The following is a 26,275-nucleotide window of genomic DNA, read 5'->3' as shown; positions in this document are numbered from 1 at the left end:
TGGTTCGTCCCCGTAGCCCCGCCCCCTTCCGGGTTCCGCGTGCGGAGGCCCTCATGGCGGCCGGCGATCGCCCGGCGGCCGGGCCTAGGTCGCCAGCTGCCATGGCTCAGTGGAGGAAGAAGAAGGGGCTCCGAAAGTGCAGGGGAGCGACCGCCCAGGTTCGCGGCAGCGACTCAGAGGACGGAGAGTTTGAGATCCAGGCGGAAGATGACGCCCGGGCCCAGAAGGTAGGAACGCGGGGTTGGGATACACATTGGGACCCGAGACCCGGCTCCGAGCAGCGCCCCGCGGCCTCAGTTTCCCCAGCTGGGGAGTGGGCACGGCAGAGGGTGGAGAGGAAGTCTGCCGGCCCGGGAATGGAGGCTCCGGACCGCCGACCTGATCACGTGTCTCGGGGACTGTCACTCCCCGAGTCCGGCGGCCGGAGCCTCCTGGTTCCAGACGCTGGGGCCTGCGGACCTTCCTGCCGGCTCTTGGTGACGCGCCCCTCATTGGCTGTCTCCTGCCTAGGGGGCGTATCCTAGTTCCCATTCGCCCAATGAAAAGTGCGGATGCAAAAGATATGACTTTGAGAGTTTGGGCGTTTTTGAGAGGTTGAATTGAGGAGATGACGGACCCCGTGGCTTGAGACAGTGACGTCCCCAAACCTCTGGGAAACTAACAGTAAATTAAACTTGTATTCGTTGGCCATTTACAGTGTGCCAGGCTCCGTGCTAAGAGCTTTCCTTTAATCCTAACACCAACCTTGTGCACTGAGTACTGTCACCCCCGTTTTCCGGAGGAGGAAACTGAGTCCTAGAGGGGACAAAAACCGTGACCAAGACCTCACAGCTTGTGAGTGGAAGAGCCAGGATTCAGACCCGGTATGGTCTGGTGTCATTCCCAATGCTGCATGCCAAATGTATGCACATGGGGGAGGGGGTGGCAAATGTGACAGAGTAGGCTCTGGGTAAGGAGATGAAAAAGTGGGCATTTATATAAAGAGAAAGGACCACACCCCAAGACAGGGACTGGATAAGACCTTATTTCACTGTTTTCCCCCAAGTCTGGCCAGTGCCTGGGATATGGTAGGTGCTCAATAAATGTGGAGAAACCACAAAATGTAATGAACCGCACAAATGGGCACAGGTAGTGAGTACCAAAGAACAGAAGTCTGTATGTGTGTATCAGACACAGCCCTGCGTTCAAATCTGGCCCAAACCTGTGCTGGCTGTGAGACATTGGAGAAGTTGCTTAACCTCTCTGTGTCCCACTTTCCAAATCTTTAGAAGATAGATGATTGTATGTACCTCAAAGATTGTTGAAGAGATTAAATGACATGGCATCCGTACATTCTACTCATTCAGTAAATATTGCTGGGGCACCTATGTGTTCTAGGCATTTTGCTTTTGTGTACCTACAGCAGGGGCTTACAAAAGGGCAAACTTCTCCTGTAAAGGGCCAGATGGCAGATCTTGTAGGCCTTGTGGGGCCATATAAGATCACTGTCTGCTTCAATTCATTCATTTATTTATTTATTTTGGTAATCCTTTAAAATGTAAAAACCATTCTTAGCTCACAGACTTTGCAAGACAGGCTGTGGCTTTGACCCAGAAGATTGTAATGGATCACAGAGGGATCACAGTGGAAAAAACCTAGACTCTGAAGTTGGTTCAAATCCCTAATGCCCCACTTGCTGGCTGTGTGACCTTGGGCAAGTCACTTCACCTCTTTGTGCCTGTTTCCTTGTCTGTAAAATAGACATAATGGTACCCACTTGGGGGCTGGCCAGTTAGCTCGGGGGGCTGGTCAGTTAGCTCAGTTGATTAGAGCGTGGTGCTAATAACACCACGGTCCAGTGTTCAATCCCTGTACAGTCCAGCCACCCCAAATAAAAGAAAAAATAGTACCCACTTCACAGGGTCATTGTAAGGATTAAGTGGATTAAGTTATATGAATGCTTGGAGTAGCACCTGGCTTATAGTAAGTGCCATGTGAACTTTAGTGCTTAAGAACTAGTGCTTCATAAATGCTATTTCTGAGAGGAAGAGGACAGCCATGTAGTCTGAGAAGGCTGCCCGGAGGCGATGTCTGGGTTGGATTTAGCTGTGCTGGGACAAATGGGCATACAGGAGGCTGGACTTGAGAGAGAACAGAGTTGGGGTGATGGATGAGAAAGGAGATTGCAGTGGGGCGTGGGCAGGACAGCTTTAAAAAGTCTAGTACCTCACACATGGCAGATGTTTTTTGGCTCTTTAAAGTTTTTCATTTCAAGAGTTTTGAATGACAGGCCAGGAATGATGATGATGATGATGATGGTGGTGATAATGCCATCAGTTATGTGCCTTTCTAAGCTTTACACTTACCCGTTTCATCTCACAACACCCCGTGAGGCATCACCTCTTGTCATCCCCATTTTCCAGATATGGAAGCACACACCCAGGGACATTAGTTCCCTTGCCTGAGTCCTTACAGCTGGTAAGTGACAGAGTTGGGATTCAAACCCAGGCAGTCTATCCACAGAACCCACTCTGACCCTTTGCCGTGTTCTGGCCCAGTCAAAGGAGAATCTTATAGCAAAGGAGTCATGAGATCTAGAGAGTCAGCTGCTTGAATGGGGGAGAGACGGGTGACAGCGCAGCACCTTTCCTACCCACAGTGGTCTGATTGTGCCTGGAGTGACACTGCTTCTCTGTTCTTCCCTCCCAGCTGGGGCCTGGCAGACCCCTGCCCACCTTCCCCACTTCAGAATGCACCTCGGACGTGGAGCCGGACACCCGGGAGATGGTGCGAGCCCAAAACAAGAAGAAGAAGAAGTCTGGAGGCTTCCAGTCCATGGGTGGGTGAGCAAGCTGGGCATCCAGGGACTTTAGGGGAGTGGCAACAGGGATTCATTGTGCCCTCTGCACTCAGTTCCTGATGTCTGCTCTAGGCCCAGCACTGTGGTATGTGTTGGGTGGACTGAAGTAGCAGACACGGTCTCCAAGGACTTCAGAGCCTTGTGGCGGGGGGGGTGGGGGGGTGGCAGCCAACAGACAGAACAGTCAGAGCAGGTCTCACTGTCTGTGCAGGAACAGGCAAAGACAGTTGAGGATTTACTACACGACAGAGTGACATTTCTGAGGGAGGGAAAAGATGGAAGAGTGGGGTGGTGTCAGGACACCTGGCTGGGGGGGGGGGGGGGGGGGGTGGCAGCCAACAGACAGAACAGTCAGAGCAGGTCTCACTGTCTGTGCAGGAACAGGCAAAGACAGTTGAGGATTTACTACACGACAGAGTGACATTTCTGAGGGAGGGAAAAGATGGAAGAGTGGGGTGGTGTCAGGACACCTGGCTAGCTGGAAATAAAGCTGTATTCTCTTGCTCTCTACAGATCAGTAGCAAGTGGGGCAAGGATATAAGTATGTGTGTGACCTGAGCATTGTGTAATTTGACTCTTTGAAAACTAGGCATATACAGATGGTGCTGATTTAGGATGATTCAACTTATAATTTTTCAACTTTATAATGGGTTTATTGGGGTAAATGCATTTTTGACTTATGGGTTTATAAGGACATAACTCTGTTGTAAGTTGAGGAGCATCTGTGTATGCCAAAAAGCACTTATATGCAACCTATGGGATAGACAGAGGGTTAATATCCCTGATGTACAAAGAGCTTTTACAAATCATTAAGAAAAAGACAGAAAGTGAGTAGTCAGTTCACAGAAGGACTCCGGCTGGCCAGTTAGTATACCAACAATGTGCCAGACTTCATCAGTAATCAAAGAAAAACAAGTAAAAATATCTACATATGGCTATTTTTTGTCTTTTTGAATAACAGAGATGGAGGATTGACCAAAATGCGACTAAAACTGTGGTGCTTTCGTACCTCCAGGCCTTCAGCTGTCCACAAGCCCATGTCATATTCAGTCCCCAAAGCTCTCCTCCCCTCAGCACCTTGTGCCTCTCTTCTCCACACCCACCCCGGCAGCTTCCTGACCGCTTCCTCCTTTAATTATTGAGAATTTTGAAAATATAGAAAAAAATAGAATGCAGTGAGTCTCCATGCACCCATCCCCAGCTTCAGTCGTCTTTAATGGTCAGTCTTGTTTTATCCTTGTCCCCACCTGCTTGTCCATCTCACCACCCTGGGGGATTCTGAAGTGAATCTCAGACATCCCCTCATTGTATCCATAAGTACTTCACTCACACCTCTGAGGGATGCAGGACCTCACCTCATCTGAAACAAACACACAGTGTCCTCCAAGACCCTGTCAGCATCCAGAGATCCCCTGTCGTCTCGTGACATTAAGAGTGTGTTCAACTCAGAATCCAAATAGGGTTCATAAAGTGCAGTCGGCGCCTGCACCCAAACCACGTGATCCAAGGCTTCCTGGGGAGTGGGCAACCTAGGAGATCTCAGTGAATGAGCAGGGGTCTGTCGCCCAGCTGGGATCTCACTCTTGTCCATTCTTGCAAGAGCCTATTTGCACACCTCCAGGGATGTGCAGCTCACTACCCACCTCTTAAGTCTCATTTAAACTTTCAGTTTCTGCTTGATCACATTCCTTTTTCCTTGCTACTTATTTGTCAATGAGACGGTCATTGGTCCTGTAAGGATTTCCGTGGGGTGGTGCTACAGGGCTGCTCCAGCCCCCTGACCATTCCCATGTCTCTCCCAGGCTTGAGCTACCCAGTGTTCAAGGGCATCATGAAGAAGGGCTACAAGGTGCCAACGCCTATCCAGAGGAAGGTAAGGGGCGGGTTGACGGGGTGGAGGCAGAGGATGAGCAACTTAGCCCTCCCGTCTGGCCTCTTGACAGTGCCGCATGTCTGAGCTGTCCCATCTATTGCCCCCTTCACTCTGGCTGAAGCCCCAAGTAGCCTACCCATTTTACAGGTGGAGAAAGCTGGGCCCAGTGGAAACTTGACCCTGAGCTTCTTTGCTAGTTGATCCTCCCTGAACTGCCCACTGCTGAGCCCCTGCCCGGGCAGCTCACAGGCACCCCATCCTCACTCAGGGCTCATGTTGCTGTTTTCAGAAGTTAGCCGAGTGGGAGACAATGTTTCTCTGCGGTTCCTAGGGGGAGGACTAGACTGGGAGGTAGAGTCTGGCTCACACTACAGAAGGATGTTCTAACAGTGGAAAGAGTTCGGGGTAGTGAACTGGACATCCCTGGAGGTGTGCAAACGGGCTTCTGCAAGAATGGACAAGAGTGAGCTTCTGGCTGGGCAACAGGCTCCTGCCCATTCACTGAGATCTAGCTCACCCACTCTCCCAAATCCCTGGAGCACGTGGTTTGGGTGCAGGTGCTGACCCCCAGCCCTCCCCCGCTGTGCCTCTCCAGACCATCCCGGTGATCCTGGACGGCAAGGACGTGGTGGCCATGGCCCGCACAGGCAGCGGCAAGACGGCCTGCTTCCTCCTCCCCATGTTTGAGCGGCTCAAGACCCGCAGTGCCCAGACTGGGGCTCGTGCTCTCATCCTCTCGCCCACCCGAGAGCTGGCCCTGCAGACCATGAAGTTCACCAAGGAGGTGCATTGGGGACGGAGGGCAGGGGCTGGGGGCAGCTAGGGCTGACTTGGGGACAGGCAAGGAGGTCTCTCAATCAACCTCTCTCTGTGTCTCTCCACAGCTGGGCAAGTTCACTGGCCTCAGGACAGCCCTGATCCTGGGCGGGGACAAGTAAGGGCCCCCTCATCCCATGCCACAGTCATCACCCTGTGTCTCAGGGCATCCGATTGATTGAGCCTGTGTTACTAATTCATAATAGCAGCTTTTCTACACATTCAGAAAAAAACAACAAGGGGAAACATGCAATAAAATATTAAAAATGAATTGCCCACAGAAGCACTGCCACTCAGAAAGAGATTCTGAGGCTGCCAAAATAGAACTGTCAGCTCACAAGGGTCAGCTAAACACGTAGGGTAGGTGTATATATTTTAATATGCCTAATTGTAGGTTGTTTAAAAAAGGGAATGCACAAAAATCGAGGAGTGTTTATAGTAGCTCAATTTTGCAAGATGTATTATTTTCCCGATGTGCTTATATCCTTCCAAGGTAGTAGGTGCCACACCTGTTTTACAGTTGAGCAAACTGAGGAAGTGGTGGACCCAGAGCCATACAATGATTCTGTAGCAGGATTGGGCTCACAATCCATTGTCCCGTCCCACCCCATCCTCCATCCCTCATTTCTCCCTCAAAGGGCAGCACCTTCTTTGTTCTCTCAGAAGCCGCTGTTAACAATGTCTTGATTCTGAGAGAAAGTTTTGCTTTTCAGTGTTTTTGTCTACGTTGTAATTTATTATCTCTATAGTTTGTGATCATCAGAAAGGCCTCCCTGATCTAGGCCTGGCCCAGTATTCTGGCTCCTTCAGGTGTCCCAAGGGTGTTTGAAAAGAGGATTAAAGTTAGGGAGGTGTGCCCCAAAGTCTTAAGGACAAGCACATAGACATCCTGGGAACTTGGGTTCTCATTGGGACTGGCAGTTCCAGGTTTAGTTGTAGGTGGCACTGTGGGTTGAAGGCAGCTTGGTTGCTATCTGGAGCAATAAAGGGAGCCAGATGGGTTCTGTGGTTGAGCCCATCTCTTTGGGGAGCTCTGTTGTCCCAATTCTTTTGTATGTTTCACTTGTATCTCTTGTCAGGGCAGTACCTTTGCCTAGTATCGCACCAACAGCCTTTCCTCAGTTCCAAACCTTGGTCAGTGTTCTTGGGGACAGGGTGTGGGGAGTCACCTGGGCATTTGATTAGGAGAGGAAGAGAGATTAAATAGATCTATCCTTCATGCTGACCCCTCCTGTCATCCCTAGAATGGAAGACCAGTTTGCAGCCCTACACGAAAATCCTGACATGTGAGTTTGTGCATTGGGGTTGATGCTGTGGAGTCCCAGATGGCCAGCAGCTGGGGGGTGAGAAGAGGGCTGTGGTGGTAGCCCTGGTCCTGGATGACCTAGCCTGTGCACCCCTTTCCAGAATCATTGCTACCCCAGGGAGGCTGATGCACGTGGCTGTGGAGATGAACCTGAAGCTGCAGAGTGTAGAGTATGTGGTGTTCGATGAAGCTGACAGGTGAGGCTGCGGGTTGCACCCCGATTGTTTATGTCAAGGCTGGCCCCAATGCTGGGAAAGCAGCTGGAGAGCAAGTCAGCCAGGAGAAATTGGCTGAGATCAAAGTAATATCTACCCCATTGTGGGCCGCAGACCACAGGCAGTGCTGGAACTCATCTCTGGGGCTCCCCAGCCAATGTTTTTAGGTTTGCATTTTAGGAGTATTGAAAAAAATAAGAGAACAAATAACACATGATTTCAAGGAGAATTTTTTAAAGCACAATGTTGAGAACATGGACTCTGGAGCCAGACAGGGTTGGGATCAAATCACAGATGTGCTACTTCAGCTCTGTGAACTTGGGCAAGTCACTGGGGGTCTCTGGGCCATGGCTGCCTCTGCTGCAAAGTGGAGATAAAATAGCACATAGCCCATAGGGGTGCTGTGAGGATGGAAAGAATTGATACTTGTGAAGTACTTAGAACCAGGCCTGGCACACAAAGGCTGCTATCATTTATTTCAACCTGAATTTGTAAGAAACATAACTGAGACAACAGATGCAAGATTTCGGGGTTATTATTGCTTAGGATGAGGTTGTGCAATAAAGCATGAGTTAAGAAATGTGTGAGGTGAACACCAGTGCATGCAGCAGAATTCGTGGGCTCAAGGGTGACTGAGGGTTGGAACTCCTTGGAACGGAAGCCCCTGTCCTGACCCATCCTGCCCTTCGGGCTCCCAGGCTCTTTGAAATGGGGTTTGCAGAGCAGCTACAGGAGATCATCGGCCGCCTCCCCGGGGGCCACCAGACCGTGCTGTTCTCCGCCACGCTGCCCAAACTGCTGGTGGAGTTCGCCCGGGCAGGTGAGTGAGCGGGGAGCTTGGACTCAGGGTGGGGTCTAGGGGAGGTGTCAGGGCTTGTCCCTTAGTGACCCCCCTATCGACCCTCCCCGGTGTCCACCGCAGGCCTCACGGAGCCCGTGCTCATCCGGCTAGATGTGGATGCCAAGCTCAACGAGCAGCTCAAGGTGAGGCTACGCCCATCCCCCCTTTCCAGGCCCGTGGCCAGAAACCCTTGAGCCAACCCACGTGGCCCCTCTGCCCACAGACCTCCTTCTTCCTCGTTCGCGAGGACACCAAGGCCGCTGTGCTCCTCCACCTGCTGCGCAACGTGGTGCGTCCTCAGGACCAGACAGTGGTGTTTGTGGCCACAAAGCACCACGCCGAGTACCTCACTGAGGTGAGCAGGACCCTGACGGTGCCCTTGTTGGGGAAGACTCTGTTGCGACCCCTCCTTGTACGGACCTTCATCTTGAGCTGTAGTTCCATGTTTGGCCAGCAGAGGGAAGCACTAGAGCGGGACATGGGCATGGGCCTGGGCTCAAGACATTTTTATTCTTTCTCTTTTTTTTAAAATTTTTGTTGAATCATACATAATTGATTATACATATTTTGGGTGTTCAACGTTGACATATGCTGATCAAATCAATATTACTGACATTTTTATTCTTTTAAATTTTTTATTATGAAAAATTTCAAACACAGACTCACATGAGAAAATAGTATAATAATCTCCAGGCACTCATTATCTAGGTACAACTGTTACTACTCATGGCCAGTCTTGATTCATCTGTTAGTTCCCCTTCCGTCCAGGTTATTTTGAGCCATTTCCCAGCCTCCTATCATTTTTGTGTGGATTGTCAGTGTTCAATGTGTTTGACTTTAAAACTGAGGCATAACCCACATACAGTAAGCTGGGTAAAGTGCCCTGGTCATATGTTAGCAGCTCGTTGAGTTTTTTCACATGTGTATACCTATGTGTATAGCTGCATGAAAGCCTGGGGAGTCCTGGTACCCTAGAGCCTGTGGGGCCCCTTCCAAGTCAGTGTCACCACCCCAGCAGCCACATCTGGGCTCTGTCATCTGAGGACATGGTTCACTGGGTTTCACTTTCTTGACACATTTAACAGTGCTTCCTCTGTGCAGCTGTTGGGGTCACCAGTGAATAATACCAAAATAGGAATTTTTAAAAACAGCTAACACTTTCACGGTGCTTCCTGTGTTCCAGTCTCTGTTCTCAGCACCGTATGTGTATTAACACATTTGATTCTCATAACAAAGCTACAAAGAGGGAGCGATTATTCTCCCCATTCTACAGATGAGGAAAGCAAGAAACAGAGGTTCGGTAACTTGCCCAAGGTCACACAACTTGTTAGTGACAGGGTCAGGATGAAGCTTGTGCTCTGTGGTGGCACTGGGAGCTTCCGTAAGGGAACCCTCTACACATATCTCCTTTGATACTCCAACAGCCCTGCAGAGAGTGGGGAGGTGATACAAGCCTCATTCATACTGATAAAGATACCAAACCGGGCCACCCAGCAGAGCTGGGATTGAAACTGCGGGTGCCAGGCTGCAGAACCCACAGTCTTACCTCCATGCATGGTGCGCCCGCCGTGGCCTGGACTCCCCTCCCCATCTCCAAGTCTCCTTCTTGCCTCCCTCCCCTCTCTGCTCTGAGCAGCTGCTGACGAGCCAGTGGGTGAGCTGTGCCCACATCTACAGCGCCCTGGACCAGACGGCCCGCAAGATCAACCTCGCCAAATTCACGCACGGCAAGTGCTCTGCGCTCATCGTGACCGACCTGGCCGCCCGGGGCCTGGACATTCCGCTGCTGGACAACGTCATCAACTATAGCTTCCCTGCCAAGGGCAAGCTCTTCCTGCACCGTGTGGGTAAGGAGCCTGGGCTGGACTGGATGCCGGCAGAGGTGCCAAGTCCTGGTGGGAGCCAAGGGCATGGAGCTTGACCCCTGCCACTACAGGTGGGGAAACCAAGGCCCAAGGAAGGGCCTGTGGGGAATGCAGCCTAGGCATGACCCTAATATCAGCCCCATGGCTCCATGTAGGTGATTTTCCCTTTTCCTGATTCCCCGGCCCCCTGCCACTACAGGTGGGGAAACCAAGGCCCAAGGAAGGGCCTGTGGGGGATGCAGCCTAGGCATGACCCTAATATCAGCCCCATGGCTCCATGTAGGTGATTTTCCCTTTTCCTGATTCCCCGGTCCTGGGCTTTGTCTGTCTCTTTCTTACCATGATACTTAACAATGTGGCCCCCTTAGCCCCCTCCTTCTTGAATTCCTCTCCCCGAGACTCTGTCTCTTTAGCTCCGCTCTTGAGTGCATTTTCTTTCTTTCTTTTTTTTTTTTTAAAGATGACCAGTAAGGGGATCTTAACCCTTGACTTGGTGTTGTCAGCACCATGCTCACCCAGTGAGCTAACCAGCCATCCCTATATGGGATCCGAACCCGTGGCCTTGGTGTTATCAGCACCACACTCTCCCGAGTGAGCCACGGGCCGGCCCTTGAGTGCCTTTTCAACCTTTAAAGAATGTACCGGCCCCTCTGCCTCCTGCTGCATTGCTCCATATAGGACCTCCTGGCTGCGCCACTTTGTCACATCAGGACGTGGGCCCCACCTTCCCCTCAGCCCTCCCAGGCCAATGCACTCCCTTTAATTTTTTTTATTACAAAAGTAATACATGCTCTGTGTTACTTTTCTCAGGCTGCCATAACAAAGCATCACAAACTGGGTGGCTTAAACAAGAGGAATGTGTTGTCTCACTATTCTGGAGGCTAGAAGTCCAAGGTCAAGGTGCCGGCAGGGCTCTGAGGGCCAAGAGGAAAGGGTCTGTTCCAGGCCTCCTGCCAAGCTCTGGTGGCTGCCGGCAGTCCTCGGCATTCCTTGGCATTCCTTGGCTTATAGAAACATCACCCCAATCTCTGCCTTCACCTTCCTTTGGTGTTCTCTGTGTGTGTGTGTCTGTCTCCAGATTTCCCCCTTTGTAAGGACACCCATCGTATTGGATTAGGAACCCATCCTCCTGCAGCATGGCCGTGTTTTAACTAATTACATCAGCAATGACCCTGTGTCCAAACAAGCTCATATTCTGAGGTACTGGGTGGTAGGACTTCCACACGAATTCTGGGGGGCACAGTTCTACCCATAACATATTCATCACAAGAAAATTGGAAAGTTCAGCAAAGCACCCAGAGGCAGTAGGTCCCCAGCCCTCACTGATGATTGGGAGGGCGCCTGATGTGCAGGCACCAGCGTCGGTCTGGGCCAGGCATCTGACTTGTAGCGGCCTCCTCATCCTCATGACAGCCCTGTGCCGTGGGTACCAACAGCGTCAGCTTCATTTTACAGATGAGGCCAGGGAGCTTTACTAACTGGCAGGGTGTCATGCAGGTAGCAGAGGGGGGAGGCTGGGATTGGATCCTAGTAATCTCATTTCAGAGACCTCCACACCACATGATCCATGATCCCCCATTGCTGTCTGATGACACGGCTGTCATTTGTTGTGTGTCTTTTGCTGCCTTCTCTTTTTTTAATGGTGAAATATCCATAAAATTCAGTTTACCATTTTAGCCATTTTCAAGTGCACAGTTCAGTGGCATTAAGTACATTCTTATTGCTGTGCAACCATCACCAGAACTTTTTCATCTTTCCAAACTGAAGCTCTGCCCATTGACCACTAGCTCCCCATTACCCACTCCCTCAGCCCCGATAACCACTATTATGCTTTCTTAGCCTTCTTTTAACTCACAAATATGCATGTTATGCTTGTAAATATGTGTGCAGGAAAGAAGAAACTGGAGAGAGGGTTTCTCTGAGTTGTTTTACATGTGACTGAACATCGTTGAATAAGTGTATTCTGCCTGCCCATGGTGGAGAGTGGGACCCCTGGGAGAAGTCATCTGAGGGAAACACAGCGGGAGCCTCCATCCTGCTGACCTTCCATTGGGGCTTATACGAAGCCACCATCTGGGTGTCTACCTGCAGGTCGGGGGGGCACACATCCCTGTTGGTTGGCCTGCTGTCCCCTAGTTTCCATTGCTCTGTGGAGGGCCGGTTCTGCATGTCCCTAGAGGGGTCCCCAGAATCCCCCAAGGGAATTTCTTATGTGCCACGTGACCTGCAATATAAATCAGACAACCTCAAATTCATCTCCTAATGTGGTAACACTTTGTTTTCCCAAGATAGAGAGGCAAACTGAAATGTAATGACACAGGGATTTAACATAAAATTGGAATCATAATGGGTGTTCTTTTCTATAATCTACTTTTTCTTTTCTTTTTTGGGGGCATCACCATACATCGTGTATGTTTTTCATTCACTATTAAATGTCATTCTATGACAGGGGTTGGCAACTTTTCTGTAAAGGGCTAGGTATTAAGTATTTAGGCTTTGTGGGCCTTATCATCTCTATCATAACTACTCACCTCTGCTGTTGTAGTGTGAAAGCTGCCGTGGATAACACACGGATAAATGAGCGTGGCTGTGTTCCAATAAAACTCTACTTACACAGACAGGCAGGGGGCCGGATTGGGCCCACAGGCTGTAGTTTGCCCACCCCTTTCCTCAGCTGTCTAAGTCCCACCATGTGGTTGTCCGCTAATCAACTTAACCAGTCTCCTGTCCTCAAGTCTTTAGGTAGTTTCTAACTTAGGACTATTCCAGTCAGGGCAGCACTAAATATCTTTTTGTGTGAATCTTCGCTTCCTTGATTATTTCTTTGGGAAAAACTCCCAAAAGTGGAGATGCTGAAGACTTTTGATGCCGATAACGAGCAGTGCCTTATCCTTATTTTTGCCAAATTCCCAGAGTACTGTGTGTGCTCATGTGCTCTCCTGCAGGTAAACCTGGTGACTATGACTGAAGTTGCCCTCTTGTAGGTGGGGACAGCAGCCAGCGAGGTGCGGGGCTGTGGCCTGGCTCACACCCTTAGGGTTTGGCCTGTGGGGCTCTTGCTAGAGTTGGGGTCCTTTTCCCTTGCTTCAGCTTGACCATCTCCTCCCTGCAGGCCGCGTGGCCCGGGCTGGCCGAAACGGCACAGCCTACTCCTTGGTGGCCCCAGATGAGGTCCCCTACCTGCTGGACCTGCACCTGTTCCTGGGCCGCTCCCTCATCCTCGCCCACCCCCCTGAGGAGCCCTCAGGTGAGTGGGGGCTGGAGCAGGGCTGGAGGTCCCTGTGGAGCCCATGGGGCAGAGGATGCAGCCCTGTTCTGGCCTTGGGAGGAGGTGGAGCTGGACTTGACCCTAAGAGAAGATCCCTGTATTTTAAACTCAGAATTTCACGTAACAATCCAGATTTGTGGTTTCCCTGGGGTTCCCATGAAGGCAGTGCTAAGCTGCGGTGTCCCCATTAGATGGGCCCTGGCTCACAGCAGCCCCCACGGGCCTGCTCCTCTCTGTGTGGCCTGCCTTGCCCCTGCAGGCATCTGATTTGAGACCCTGCACTTGACCAAGTTTTCAGGAGAGCCTGGGGAGGGAGAGGGAGACTGAGGCTCATTCAGGCCAAGCTCACAGAATGTTCCTTCATACACCCTAGGGTGGCATTGCATGGGGCAGGCAACAGCATCACCACAGCCTCTCTCTGTGGGTCTAGGTACACCTTGGCTCAGCCATCTGTGACGGAGGGAGGGCTGTCACCACCTCTGCTGTACAGTGAGGACACGGGCTTAGAAAGGCCAAACCACTTGCCACGTGGCAGTGAGGCGGGGCAGCCGAGATTCAGGTCTGGCCAGAGTCCTTGAGCTTTGGGTCCCACTCTGAGAGCTGAAGGGGTGTCCTTGGGACTAACCAGCCAGTCAGCAGAGAGCACAGCCAGCCCCGCCACCTCAGAGTCCTGGGTCCCCTCCGCCCCAGCCATTTACTCTTGGCTGCCAGTAGTGATCACTGGCCAGGCCGTGACTCCCTAAGGTGACCGAGTGGCCCTAAACTGTCCCTGCCTGGGAACCTTTGTGCCCAGAGGCAGTTTGAAAGCAGACATTGCAGCAGGAATGGCACAGGAGGAATGCAGCAGGAGGGCAAGGAAGGGTCTGCAAGAGGTGAGGGGCATGTGGGGTCACCAGAGGTAGAGGCACACGGGGCCCCTTGAGGGATAGCCTGGAAGCGGGGGCTCAAAGAGCAACTTCAAAGGGCTTCCCTGGAGGTGAGGCAGAGGGACTGGGGCCAAATGAGGGCATTTGACAGGCAGGAAGCAGGAGGGCACGGACCCTGTGCCCAGGGCCTGCTCACACACTCACCAGCACCCACCCTGCAGCTCAGATGCAGGCTCTGCAGCCCCTTGCCCACCTCCTGGGTTGAGACTGCGCAGTGGGGGTGGGAGGGGCAGAGAGGGAAGGAGCCACCCCTGGAGTAGTTACCTTTTACAGGGAGACCATGCTGCATTTGCCCCAAAGCTGGCTCAGGCTGACTTACTGTGGGGTGGTGAGAGGGCAGGCTCTTGACCCGGTGCTGGGTTGAATTCTGACACTGCCCCTTTCTCTGTGTGCCTCGGCAAGTCCCTGCACCTCTAGGAGCCTCAGTTTCCTTATCTCTAAAACGGGTTCATCAGTGCCTTCTTGCAAGATTGGCAGAATGTTGGTAGTTGACAGTGGGTGTTGGGGACACAGAGGTTCATTACACTCTTCCTCCTGTTTTTGTGTATTTTCCATAACAAAATGTTAAAACATGACAAAAAAAGCAAACAGGCACTTTCCTCCTAGGTTTGGTGTGAGGTAAGAGCAGATGGTGGTAATGTACTTAGCATAGCGCTAGGCACAGAGCAAGCCTTAGTAATTGGCATCTCCTGCTCTTAGTATTGCTAATACTTATTATTAACCATTGATGTCACTGTATTTTTATGGAGGCTGCCAGGGTTTGAATCCTATCTCTGACTCATTTGACAGCCTGGTAGTAATTTAACCTGAGCCTCGGTTTTCTTATCTGTAAAATGGGGTTGTTGTGGAGACTCATTAACAGAAATTAACAGAGTTTTTCTTAAGGAACCAAATAGTAAATATTTTAGGCTCCGCAGGCCCTGTCATCCATGCAGCTCCTCAACCCTGCCCTTGTAGTGAGAAAATAGCCAGAGACAATAGTTAAACAAGTAAAGTGGCTGTGTTCCAGTGGAACTAACTTTATGGAAACAGGCAGTCGGCCCACAGGCTGTAGTTTGTGGACGTCCGATCTAATGCATTCAAGTAGTGGCTGCTTGATAAGTGATGGTTTCTTTTGTGGTGATTCTTTTGTAGCTGTTTTCCTGGGATTCAGGGACCAGGGTGGGGCTGGGGAGGGGAGGCAGGGTGTGGGCAGGTGGGCTGGCAAGAAGGCCTCTCTCTGACTGGGAGCCATGGGGTGGCAGATGCAGTCGGTGTGGATGGCGTGCTGGGCCGAGTGCCACAGAGCGTGGTGGATGACGAGGATAGTGGCCTGCAGAGTACCCTGGAAGCGTCACTGGAGCTGCGGGGCCTGGGCCGTGTGGCTGACAATGCCCAGCAGCAGTACGTGCGCTCGCGGCCGGCACCCTCACCCGAGTCCATCAAGAGGGCCAAGGAGCTGGACCTTACTGGGCTGGGCCTGCACCCTCTCTTCAGTGAGTCCCTGCGTGGGGTAGGGGACAGGAGTGGCAGGTGGGCCCCGTGGAACCACCCCGGCCTCACACCTCCCTCCCTGACAGGCTCACGCTTTGAGGAGAAGGAGCTGCGGCGGTTGAGGCTGGTGGACAGCATCAAGAACTACCGCTCTCGGGCGGTGAGTGGGGGCCGGCGAGGCCCAGTGACAAGTGGCCGGTGGCCTGCAGTCACATGGAGATGGCCAGGGTGCTGGGATTTGGATTGCACTCCTGACCCTCAGTGGGTCCTCAGCAGGGGTTTGCATCTGAGCTTGCAGCTTCATTACCTGCAGTCTTGGCCTTGTCAGCTTCTCTCGAGATGCCCCCTGTTCTAGAACCATCCCAGCCTGGGCCACAGAAGGTCCCCTTGGGTAGCAACTCCCCACCACTTACAAATAGGTGGACTGAGGCTCACAGAGGGCAGCGACATGCCCTCGGCCTGTTAGAGGCCTGAAGAGCTGGCTGTCCATAGCCTTTCTTCCCTCTCTCCCACCCCTTGACTCCCACTGGGCACCCCATCTCGTGCACAGAGAAGAGGGTGCACAGAAGCAATGAAAGCCAGCCAGCTAGTAGCAAAATGCAGAATGTCATGGTTATAAGCACTGGTTTTAGAGCCAAGTGGACTTGGGGTTGACATTTGAGCTCTGGCTTTTCCTAGCTGTGTTACCTTCGGCAGGTCTCCCTTTCTAATTGGGAAACGCAGGTAATGAGAGTCCCCACCTCGTACAGTGGAGAAGACTTGGGGAGGAACGCCCGTAAAGAGCCCACTAAGCTGGGGAGGGTGGAATTGGGGGATGGGAAGCCAGTGGGCAAAGGACTTGGGTTTCCCATCCACAGACCATCTTTGAGATCAATGCCTCCAGCCGGGACCTGAGCAGCCAGGTGATGCGCGCCAAGCGGCAGAAGGACTGCAAGGCCATTGCCAGCTTCCGGCAGGGATGGCAAGAGCGGCAGGAGGGTCCAGCTGGCCCAGTCCCAAGCTGCCGGGCACCACAGGAGGAGCAGCCTGAAAAAGAGGACGAGGAGGACACAGGAGAGAGCACGGAGGTACAGCACCCCCTGGGCATGCTGGAGCCTGCACCTGGAGTTGGGGGAAGCGGGTGGGTTAAGTCTTAGCAGCCCATGGGGCTGTCGTCAGGACTGTGAGCAGTCGATGGGGGTGGATGCAATGATTCAGATCCCACTTCTGCTGCTCACGGGAGTCAGCAACTCAGAGCCTCAGCTTCCCCATCTGCAGAATGGGTGCATGGTGCTTGTCCACCGCCCCTCGTCTAAAAGCCTGGGGTCCAGATGTGTTGTGGGATGCGGAATCTTTAGCATGTGGCCACTGAGTAGGACATCACACCCTCAGTGGGGTGTCACCTGCCTTTGGACACATTAGAGGTTCTACAGCGAGACGGGCATGTCTCATGGGGATAGACACAGAGTAGTAGCCCCCTGTCGGCTGAGGTGGGCTTTTGCCACCAAGTGAGTTTCAGGGAAGTTCCTTTTCAGAACATTGTGGACAGAGGCACTGCAGCTGAGAGACTCTCAGTGAGCCTGAGCATGGCCTCCATCCTAGTCGGCCCCTTACCCCTCACCTACCTGTCCTGCCTCTGTTGGTCCTTGAGGTAGGGGTTGTGCTACATGTGCAGATGAGGAAATGGGTGGTCTCATGGGAGACCCGATCACCCAGTTAATAAATGGCAAAGCCAGGCTTTTTAAGTCCCCAGGAAGCCTCTGGTTCATGGACTCTGACTAGGCTGGTGGGTGGGGAGGCTGGGTTGGCTCCCCAGGGGCTGCAAGGGTGATGCTGGGCCTTGGTCTGCCAGGACGTATTTGCAGAGATTGTGGGCCGGAAGCGGCAGCGGCCAGGACCCGACAGGGGAGCCAAGAGGCGGAGGGAGGAAGCCCGGCAGCGGGACCAAGAGTTCTATGTTCCCTACCGGCCCAAGGACTTTGACAGCGAGCGGGGGTGAGTGGCCGGCTGGGTCCCTGGTGGGGCAGGCAAGGCCTGCTGGGCCCCCCCCATTGACCTGTTTGTATCTCCTCACCCTCCCTCTGCAGCCTGAGTGTTGGTGGGGACAGGGGAGCCTTCGAGCAGCAAGTGGCTGGCGCTGTCCTGGACCTGATGGGTGATGAAGCGCAGAACCTGACCAGAGGCCGCCAGCAGCTCAAGTGGTAAGTGCCTGACCTGACTGCCACTTGGCCCTACCAACAGGCGTGGTGGCTCCTCCCTGCCTGTCCTGACTCTTGTTTGATCCTGCACAGCAGGGACGTGGTCACTCACAGCAGGGGTGACGACCCCTGCCTGGCCTGTCTCCTTGATTTTATCACACATGACAGGGATCTTAACCCTGTCTGTCCCTTTTCCTGGCTGGTCTTTCTGGATATGGCTCATGACCCATTTTACTCATGAGAAATCTAGAGAGTGTGACAACCCAGTGTCATAGAGGCAAGGAGTGGTAGGTGCGGGTTGGAAATTCTCCAGGAGGCCCTTGTCCCTGTCCCAGGACCCAAATCTGATTGAATCTGCTCGTGACCCTTCCTTTTGTGACTTGGGCTGCTAGAGAAAGGTGAAGAGGGACAGAGAACAGGGCTTTATCGAGCACCTACTGCATGCCAACATGGCTGTGTTGTTTTCCTTTAATCCTCCAACAACCCAGTGAGAGGAAACAGGCTCTCGAGGGAAAGCCAGCCACCCCAGGCCACCTCCCTCCACCTCAGCCCTTCCTACTCCCTCTTCTGCAGGGACAGGAAGAAAAAGCGGTTTGTGGGACAGTCAGGACAGGAGGACAAGAAGAAGATCAAGACTGAGAGTGGCTTCTACGTCAGCAGCTCCTACAAACGAGACCTGTATCCGAAGGGGCGGGGCCATTGAGGGGGCGGGGCCGAGCGGTTTCTACAACAGCTCCTATAGGTGGAACCTGGCTGGGGTCCCAGAGTCTTCACCATACCACGTAGAGCTTCCTTAACGCGGCTTCCCAGCTACCAGAAGTGGAAACAGAAACAGAAAATTGATGATCGAGATTCAGAGGAGGAGGGAGCATCTGACCAGCGAGGCCCACCAAGAAGAGGTGGGAAGCGAGGCAGCCACCGAGGTAAGAGCCAGGGGAGAGAGTGTGGGTGTGCAGGTGGGCAAGGCAGGTGTTGTCAGATTAGGGAAAAAACGAGGCAGGAGAGGTGTAGCCCTAGTGCTGGGTCTGATGGGATGGGCGCTGCTGAAGCACTGGGCCCCCCATCACCCTCCACACACACGTTCCCCTGTCCCTCAGTGGACTTGTTCTGGCCTCTGATGGTCACTAGCACCACCTGACAGGCACTGTGCAGCTCTGTGCCCCTCCAGCAAATTGTTCCTGACACCTCTTGCTTCACAAATGAAGCAACTGGGATAACAATTAAGCCAGTTGTCCCAGAACCTAGACAACACAGGAGGTAGAACCTTGTGCACATGCTGCTATTCAGCCATTTTTCACCCGCAAAAATGGCAGTTGTATGTGGTTGGACGTGACAGAAAATGAGCGGAAAAGATTCTCTGTGGACACACTCAAGGGTGGGTTTTTTATTTATTTATTTTTTTTAAAGCAACACTGTAAGGAATTTTTTTCCAAAGCTGGCAATCAGAAAGCAACTTTGCTACAAGGAGGAGGTGATCACTGGGAGGCTGAGGAAGGATCTTTCTCAAACTGTGGGTTGGCAAGTGGTACAACGTCTGGACACCTGGCCCTCTTTGATCTGGCCTGGGTCCCTCAGCTGATAACAGGCTAAGATGGGAATGAAGCTGGCTTTGTCTGCCAGTGCCTGTGTGACCACTGCAGCATGGGCCAGCTCCGTGGGGTGTATCCTCCACATGCAAGGCCCTAGGTCAGCCCTGAGGAACAGAGGGTCCAGCGGTGGGGAGACAAGAGTGGCAACGCCCATCCACACAGCAGCCCTCCCCAGCTCACAACCTTTGGCCTGTCCTAAAGGGAGGGAACTAGAGTCTGGCCCCCTTTGCAGCCCCACACCTGCCCCACCCCCTCTGCGTGTGAGCTTGCTGTCAGGAAAAGGCCCCCACTTGCAGGGTGGGGACAGTCTCTGTCCTGCACATGCCACTCATGCCCAGGGGGGTGAGAAGACTGAGAATGCCCATTTTACAGGCTAGAAACCAAGGTGGCTCACAAGGGCAGTGGCTGGCCCTGGATCACCCAGCTGCCTGCCACCTCCCACCTGGGGCCTCCCCTGGGAAGAAGGGAGCTTGGGACCATATCCTGGGGCTCTCTCCGGTGGTTTTAGCCTCTGCCTGTCTCCTCCCAACCCCATGGGGCTGGTCACTGCCTTTTCTCTGTCCTTTAGCCTGGGCCTCTTCTCTGTCCATGGTTCCTCTTTCCATCTGTCTATGTTTTCCAGTCTGTGGATGTGTCTCCTTGTCAGCACTGATCCTTCTATTTCTCTTCTTTTTCTCCCTCTCTGTCTCTCTCTCTGTCTTTGACTTTCTGTGTCTTTTCTTCTGTCTTTCTTTCTGGGTCTCTGTCTCTTTCCATCTCTGATTCTGTGTCCCTATCCCTCTCTCTTGTCTCTTTCTCCCTGTTCTCTGTCCATGTCTCTCTGTTTCCTCCCATCTCTCTTGGTCTTTATCTCTTTCGCCTTGACTCTTTCTGTCTCTCTGTGTCTCTCCTGCTTCTTCTATCTTTCATTGTCTCTGCATATATACACATCTCTCAGTCTTTGCCTCCCTCTGTGTGTGTGTGTCTGTCTCTCTGTTTACCTCTTTGTGCCTCTCTCTATGTCCCAGTTTATCTTTGTTTCTGTGGGTGGGGCCCTGCCATCCTGGCCTTCTCCTAACTCACTTCTCAGCTCCTGTTTTGACCTGGGTAAAACTGCAGGCTGATGCTGTGGGCAGTGACATGCAGTGGCCTGGCCAGGCCAGGGAGGTGAGGAAGGCATGTGGGCTTCAGGAAAAAGCAGCTGTGCTCCCCTCTGCTCTGTTCTTATTGGAGGTGGTGGGTCCCTGCCAGGGGTCCTGGCCCCAGTGGAGACATCTGGGGCAGCCTTAATGATCATCTGTCTGGGAGCCCTGGGAAGGTCACTGTTGTGGGTGGAGAGGAGCCTGTTGGGGACAGGGAGCACAGAAGAGGAGGAGGAAGAAGACACAGGGCTTAGTGGGGAGCCAGGGAGGCAGGTGGTACTTGCTCTCCAGAGACCTGGAAGAACAGGCTGACAACTGCTTGTCTGGCTGATGTGGGGCCATTGACCTCTGATGCTGCTGCCACTTTGCTGTGTGACCCTGGACAAGTCCCTTCCCTTCTCTGGCCTCATCTGACTCCTCTCGTGCCTAAAGGAAGGTTAAGCTACAGCCTTTTTTTTTTTTTATCTAACAAGCGTAGCACATGGAGCCCATGGAGACAGGGATTGGGTCTGTCTTGGTCAATGCTGGGTCCCCAGTGCCTGGCATACAGTAGGTGCTCAATAAACTTTATTTGGATAATGTTTAATAATAAAGATTACATGTAAGAGTATCTTAAAATGGCCCAGGCCTTGTCCTGAGCACTTTAGACATGCAAACTCATTTACTCTTCATTAGGACCTGTGAGGTAGGTGCTGTTATTTGTAATTTGCAGATGGGGAAACTGAGGCACAATGGGATTTGAACACACTAAGTCTAAGAGGTCACAGCTGGGATTTGAACCCTGGCAGTTCTGGCCTGAGGTTCAATGCTCTTGACACTAGACTGGCTAAGCTTTATTAAGCACTTACTGTGTACCAGACACTGGGGACACAGCAATGAGGACAGTATAGGAGCTGGGGCAGAGGAGTAGTTTGGGAGCCTTTGGAGGAAGAGACATTGGGAGTTGAGCCAAAGGCTGAGGTCCTTGACTCCCTGTCCTGGCAGGTGCATCTCAGCCCCGCACTCCAGCAGCCCCCGCAGGCCGCGTGCGCTCGGAACTCAAGACCAAGCAGCAGATTCTGAAGCAGCGGCGCCAGGCCCAGAAGATGCGCTTCCTGCAGCGTGGGGGCCTCAAGCAGCTCTCTGCCCGCAACCGCCGCCGTGCCCGGGAGCTGCAGCAGGGTGCCTTCGGCCGGGGCGCCCACCTCAAGAAGGGCAAGATGAGGAAGAGGATGTAAGGACCAGGACTCAGTCCTGTGGCTGGCCCTAATGTGGACATCAACAAACGTTTCCCCATGCACCACCGCATGCCTGGCCCTGTGCCACTAGGAGAGCTGCCTACAGGAGCCATTATCCGTGAAGAAGAGCACAGCCACAGAAGGGCGGCAGCTGCCTCTGCCTAAGATGGAGACGTCTGAGTACCGAAGAGTGTGTAGGAGTTCGCCAGCGAGGCCAGGCAGGCCAGGACCTGAGTCAGCAACTCAGCTGCTGCTGCAACTGTGTGTTCTGGGTTCAGAGGTAATGAGTTCCTCAGGTCTAGGGATGGGTTTTTTAATAAACCTTTATTGAGCACCTCTGGTGGGCTAGGAGTGCAGAGTCTACTCGGGGAGTTGGAAGGGACAGACCTAGGTTCTAAAATCCCTGCTAACTGGTGGATGAGTTGAGAGCGTGTGAGCACACCCATCACGATCCCACCTGGGGTCTCCACTGAGCAGGAGAGGGAAGTGAAGCTCAGAGGACGAGTCAGTTGCCTGAGATGGGAATTGGCTCCCGTACCACCAGGACAGGCTTGCAGCTGTCAGTGAACTGCGGGAGGGCGATAGATGCAGGCCCGGGGTCAGAGGGCACAGCTGCTCCCCTCTGGCTGTGAAGAGGTTAACACAACACCTAGAGGTCAGAACCTGTCCTGCCCTCTGTGGCCTCTGTTCTGCACCAAGCCCTGTTGCTCCCATCCCCCACTTTGGGTTCTGAGAAGGTCAAGGGCAGCCTCCAGCAGCTGGATTCTCGGGATGGGCAGGTCACCCAGCACCCCTCCACAGTGGAGCCATGGTGAGCAGGTGCCCCAGATGCACGCAGATTTCTGCCTTGTAACCCTTTTGCTGGTCCTCTTTATTTTACTTTATTTACCATGCACTCATGTAGAATTTACCCTTTTCTAAGCACCTGACAAATATCAGCTTGCTTAATGTCCTCAACCACCCTGGGAGGGAGGGCCTGGTTTGACCTCACTTTTTAGGTAAGCAATTGCCCCACACATAGCCCCTCGTCTTCACTGCAGCCTGCCTTTATTGAGTGCTTGCTGTGTGCTCCTTGGCAATATGAGCAGGCACAGCCCTCCTGTCTTTCTGATGAAGAAACAAGTTCAGGGAGGGCACTCAGCCTGCACCCCACAGGGAATGTGGGATCTTCTCTCCAGGGGCCAGCTCCCTCGGGTCCCCTCCCACACTGCTCACCTGGGTCAGGGCTAGGAGGCAGAGGCCGCGGGCTTGGTCTGACGAAGACTGGCAAGTATGGCGGAGAGGTCTAGGATGAACAGTTTCACCTAAGAGGCCCCGACACAGCCAAGTCACATCCTGGCCCCTGAGTCACTGTCCAGCCCCCAACACCCAGGGATGCTGCAAAGCAGGAGTGGGGGCTGGAGAGCACATTAAAGGAACAGCAATGATAGTAGCTCACAGAGGCAACCACCAAGGTCCTAGACGGTTCTGGGTTTTAAAGGCCTCAGGCCAGGCCTCTAAATAGTCAGTTAACAGACACCTTCATATTTTCTAGCTGGCCATCCCTTGTGTTATCATTAAATTAGTATTTCATTTACATCAGTTAATTTTATTTTCTTCTAATTGGGTCAGTCATAATCATTGGCTGTGACCTACTCTCATCTTCATTTGTGGCCCTCTATTATTTTAATTAACTTGTTTATTGATATGAATTTAATGATCACCATGGATCCACTGCCAAGAACTAGAATTTGATGGTGAGCTTAGAACAATTGGTGGGCTCCCCTCGACATTTGTCATGTAAACAAACATCTGAAAAAGAAACTATCTCCACCAAAAAGTTATGCTTTGTCGTAAGTAGGGGGTAACTGGAAAAGAGGGTACTTTAAAATGTTTACGGAAAAATTGAGTTAAAAGACCGTAAGAATCCTCTCATGAACTTTTTGAAGACACCTCGTACAATGAAAATGAAGCTATGGTGCTGGCCAGTTAGCTCACCTGGGGGGGCGTGGTGCTGATAATACCACGGTCAAGGTTTTGGATCCCCACACCAGCCAGCCACCAAAAATAAATAAATATAAGAAAATGGGCCGGCCCGGTGGCGCACTGCTACAGTGCGCTGCTTGGGAGCGCGGCGGCGCTCCCACCGAGGGTTCGGATCCCACATACAGATCGGTCCCTGCTCACTGGCTGAGCGAGGTGCGGGCGCAACACCGAGGGTTGCTATTCCGTTGCCGGTCCTGGTCCGGTACGGGCGCGACACTGAGGGTTGCGATCCGTTGCCGGACACGAAAAAAGACAAAAAAAAAAAAAAGAAAAAGAAAATGAAGCTATTGTGCTGAATTCTGGCCAGCTGCTGATGTGCGCAGGACAGTGTGAGTCCCAGGCCTGGAGACCAGGAAGTGTTTTAGGAGGGGTTAAAGGCATACACACTATCTCCACCCAGCCTTTCTCCTGCATAGGATCAGAGGGTTGATTGAAATGCGACTGAGTTTTGCCTCTTTGCGTCAAGCCCGGGACTCTCCTAGAGTTGTCTTGTGTACCACAGGGTACCAGGGTCACACTGGGAGAAGAGTGGCATACCAAAGGCAGACCCCAAAACATGTAGCATAAAAAATAAAACGGGTGACCCAGTTCTTGACATTTGGTTGGAATCCTGGCCTTGGGCGCAGGGCAGGAGTGGGGATGGTAGGGTCAAGGAGGACTGCCTACCTTTATTTTCCCTCCCGGTCTCAAAGGTGTCATGCTTTGGGTACCCACTAGAAACAACAGAGGTGTCTGAAGTCTCAAACCCCCTCCATTTGTTGTAAACCTATGCTGTGTGTTCTACAACCTTGTAAACCTGAACAAAGAAAAACCAGGTGTACTTGGCCCACAGTGACATTGGGTGGCGCCATTGTGCAGAAAGAAAGATCACTGTACAACCCCCCCACCTTCACCCTCTTTAGGAAGGCTGAGGCCTGTCCTGCAGGGAGCGAGAAGTTCAGGGATTAATTAAAAGTGAGTCGACCTCCTAGTTTCTTATCAATGTTGCTACTGGTTTGTGCTGTTTGATCCTGGGAGAAAGGAGAGACTGTGGGCATAAACATATGGTGTCCATCAGTACACACCCTGGCCTTCCCGCACGAGAGAGCACTGAGACCCAGAAAGGGGTGCAGCTTTCTTCTGGACACAGTAGATCACGACAGAACCAACACAAACCGGGACTCCCAGGCAAGGGGGCCTGGTTGGCAATTGAGCCTATATCTGGGGCAAGGGCTCTGACCATAAAGGGCCGTGCTTAACCCAGAGAAGATGTCACTAATGGTGAGATTTCAGACACCTTATGTTTCCGAAAAGGGAGTGTTTGGGGGCTGGAGGTGACATAAAGAGGGGCCCTCACCTGTTCCAGCTGCCCCTCGGTGTCCTCGATGTCCACAGCCGGCGGCTGCCTCTGATGCTGGCACACTAACTGGAACAGGTTGAGTGCTGACATCCTAGTGCGTCCCAGGAGCAGCGTCTTCTCAGCTGCTGTGTTCTGGATCTGAATCCACCTGGATTCCTGGAGAATACCCGACCCCCTCCTGATTAAAGCAGGAACTGTGACTCGTGTCCATCTACGTCCACTAGTCAGGTGCACATAGGTGTTCTCAGGAAGGGGGATGCAGGAACCGCGTGTCAGATGACAGGACGGGCCCCTGTGCCCTAAAGTGATGTCCCATGCCTAAAGTGCGGCCACCCCTCTGGGTAAGCAGTGCGCCATCTGTTTCCACCAGCTCTGGCACTCCTCCCCGCCTGGAGATGGCAGGCAGGGGCTCGGACGCCCACCTCCCCCGGCAGGCCTTACCCACTGCAGCGTGCGCTCCCGTGCCGCCTCCAGGCGCTCCTGCAGCTGCGCCCGCCGCTGGCTCTGAGCGAGCAACTCGGTCTGCCAGGCGTCCCGCAGCCGCTGCAGCCGCGCCCGCGCCGCCTCTAGCTCGGCCAGCCGCTCTCGCTCCCTGAGCCTCAGCGCCGCCTGCGTGTCGGCCAGGCCGTCAAAGCGCGCCACCAGCTCGGGGACCTCCTGGAACTGGTGTGGGGCCCGAGAGAGGGACTCACATGGGAGTCCCCTGGCCTCCCCACCCCACCTGCCCCGCCGATGCTCCTAGTGCGCTTCCTCAGCCCAACTATGAAATTGGGGTATCACACAGCCCCCTATCCAAGAAGCGAGGACAGCAGGAGCCACAGGGTCTGGAACTCAAGCCCAATTTCCCACCCCTCACCACCTCCACTTTCAAGCATAGCTAAGTAAGCTTCAGTACCTGAGTATATTCATGTATTGATTCATTCAACTAGTAATATTTATTAAGCGTCTGGATTTAAGTGTCCCCCCCCACCCCCCACTTGCCTAATTGCGTGACCTCAAGTAAGAACTTTTTGAAGCCTCTCAGTTTCCCCATCTGTAGAATGGGTTTGGTTGGCAATAACAGGAGGATTCAAGAACAAAGTGTGCCCCTGACATCCAGTGAGCGCTCAGTAAGTGACGGTTGTCGGCATACGGTCCAGTAGTGCTCCCGTCCAAAGCCGTCCCTGATCACCGGGGCGCTGAGCCTCTAGTGTCCCGCCCGCAGCTCACCTGGGGCAGCTGCTCCAGCGCTTGTCCCAGCAGGCGCGCGCAGGGCTCCAGGCGCTCGGGCCGGCGCTGCAGCCGCGCGCGCTCCCGCCGCAGCTCCTCCAGCTGGGCCCGCAGCCGCAGCGCCTCCGCCTCCTGGCGGCCCGCCCGGAGCCGCTCCACCGCCGCCCTCTGCACCG

General features: G+C 53.1%; 2 protein-coding genes across 2 annotated transcripts in view; one reads left to right on the top strand and one right to left on the bottom strand.

Moving 5' to 3' along the window:
• Positions 1–51: 51 nt before the first annotated feature.
• On the top strand, positions 52–21,860 carry DDX54 (DEAD (Asp-Glu-Ala-Asp) box polypeptide 54). Its single transcript, XM_008572580.1, has 20 exons — positions 52–227; positions 2,689–2,818; positions 4,642–4,712; positions 5,308–5,496; positions 5,597–5,646; positions 6,773–6,814; positions 6,936–7,031; positions 7,748–7,869; positions 7,972–8,033; positions 8,114–8,245; positions 9,527–9,737; positions 12,868–13,002; positions 15,194–15,424; positions 15,509–15,582; positions 16,280–16,489; positions 17,254–17,396; positions 17,489–17,602; positions 18,173–18,277; positions 18,410–18,522; positions 21,294–21,860. Exons 1-20 carry the CDS (start codon positions 54–56, stop codon positions 21,524–21,526), a joined length of 2,637 nt encoding a protein of 878 aa, XP_008570802.1. The 5' UTR covers positions 52–53; the 3' UTR covers positions 21,527–21,860.
• Positions 21,861–21,964: 104 nt separating this feature from the next.
• The window catches only part of CCDC42B (coiled-coil domain containing 42B), an 8,109-nt gene continuing 3,798 nt past the window's right edge, over positions 21,965–26,275 (bottom strand). The window contains exons 4-7 of the mRNA XM_008572590.1: positions 26,100–26,267; positions 25,332–25,553; positions 24,888–25,046; positions 21,965–22,830 (exon numbers count right to left, since the gene is read on the bottom strand). Coding sequence (XP_008570812.1) covers positions 22,753–22,830; positions 24,888–25,046; positions 25,332–25,553; positions 26,100–26,267 — 627 coding nt within the window. The 3' untranslated portion in view covers positions 21,965–22,752. The remainder of the gene's footprint in view (positions 22,831–24,887; positions 25,047–25,331; positions 25,554–26,099; positions 26,268–26,275) is intronic.

The sequence above is a fragment of the Galeopterus variegatus genome, unplaced genomic scaffold (assembly GCF_000696425.1).
Source record: "Galeopterus variegatus unplaced genomic scaffold, G_variegatus-3.0.2 Scaffold807, whole genome shotgun sequence".
NCBI classification, from domain to species: Eukaryota; Metazoa; Chordata; class Mammalia; order Dermoptera; family Cynocephalidae; genus Galeopterus; species Galeopterus variegatus.
This window is presented reverse-complemented; position numbering and strand designations above follow the sequence as displayed.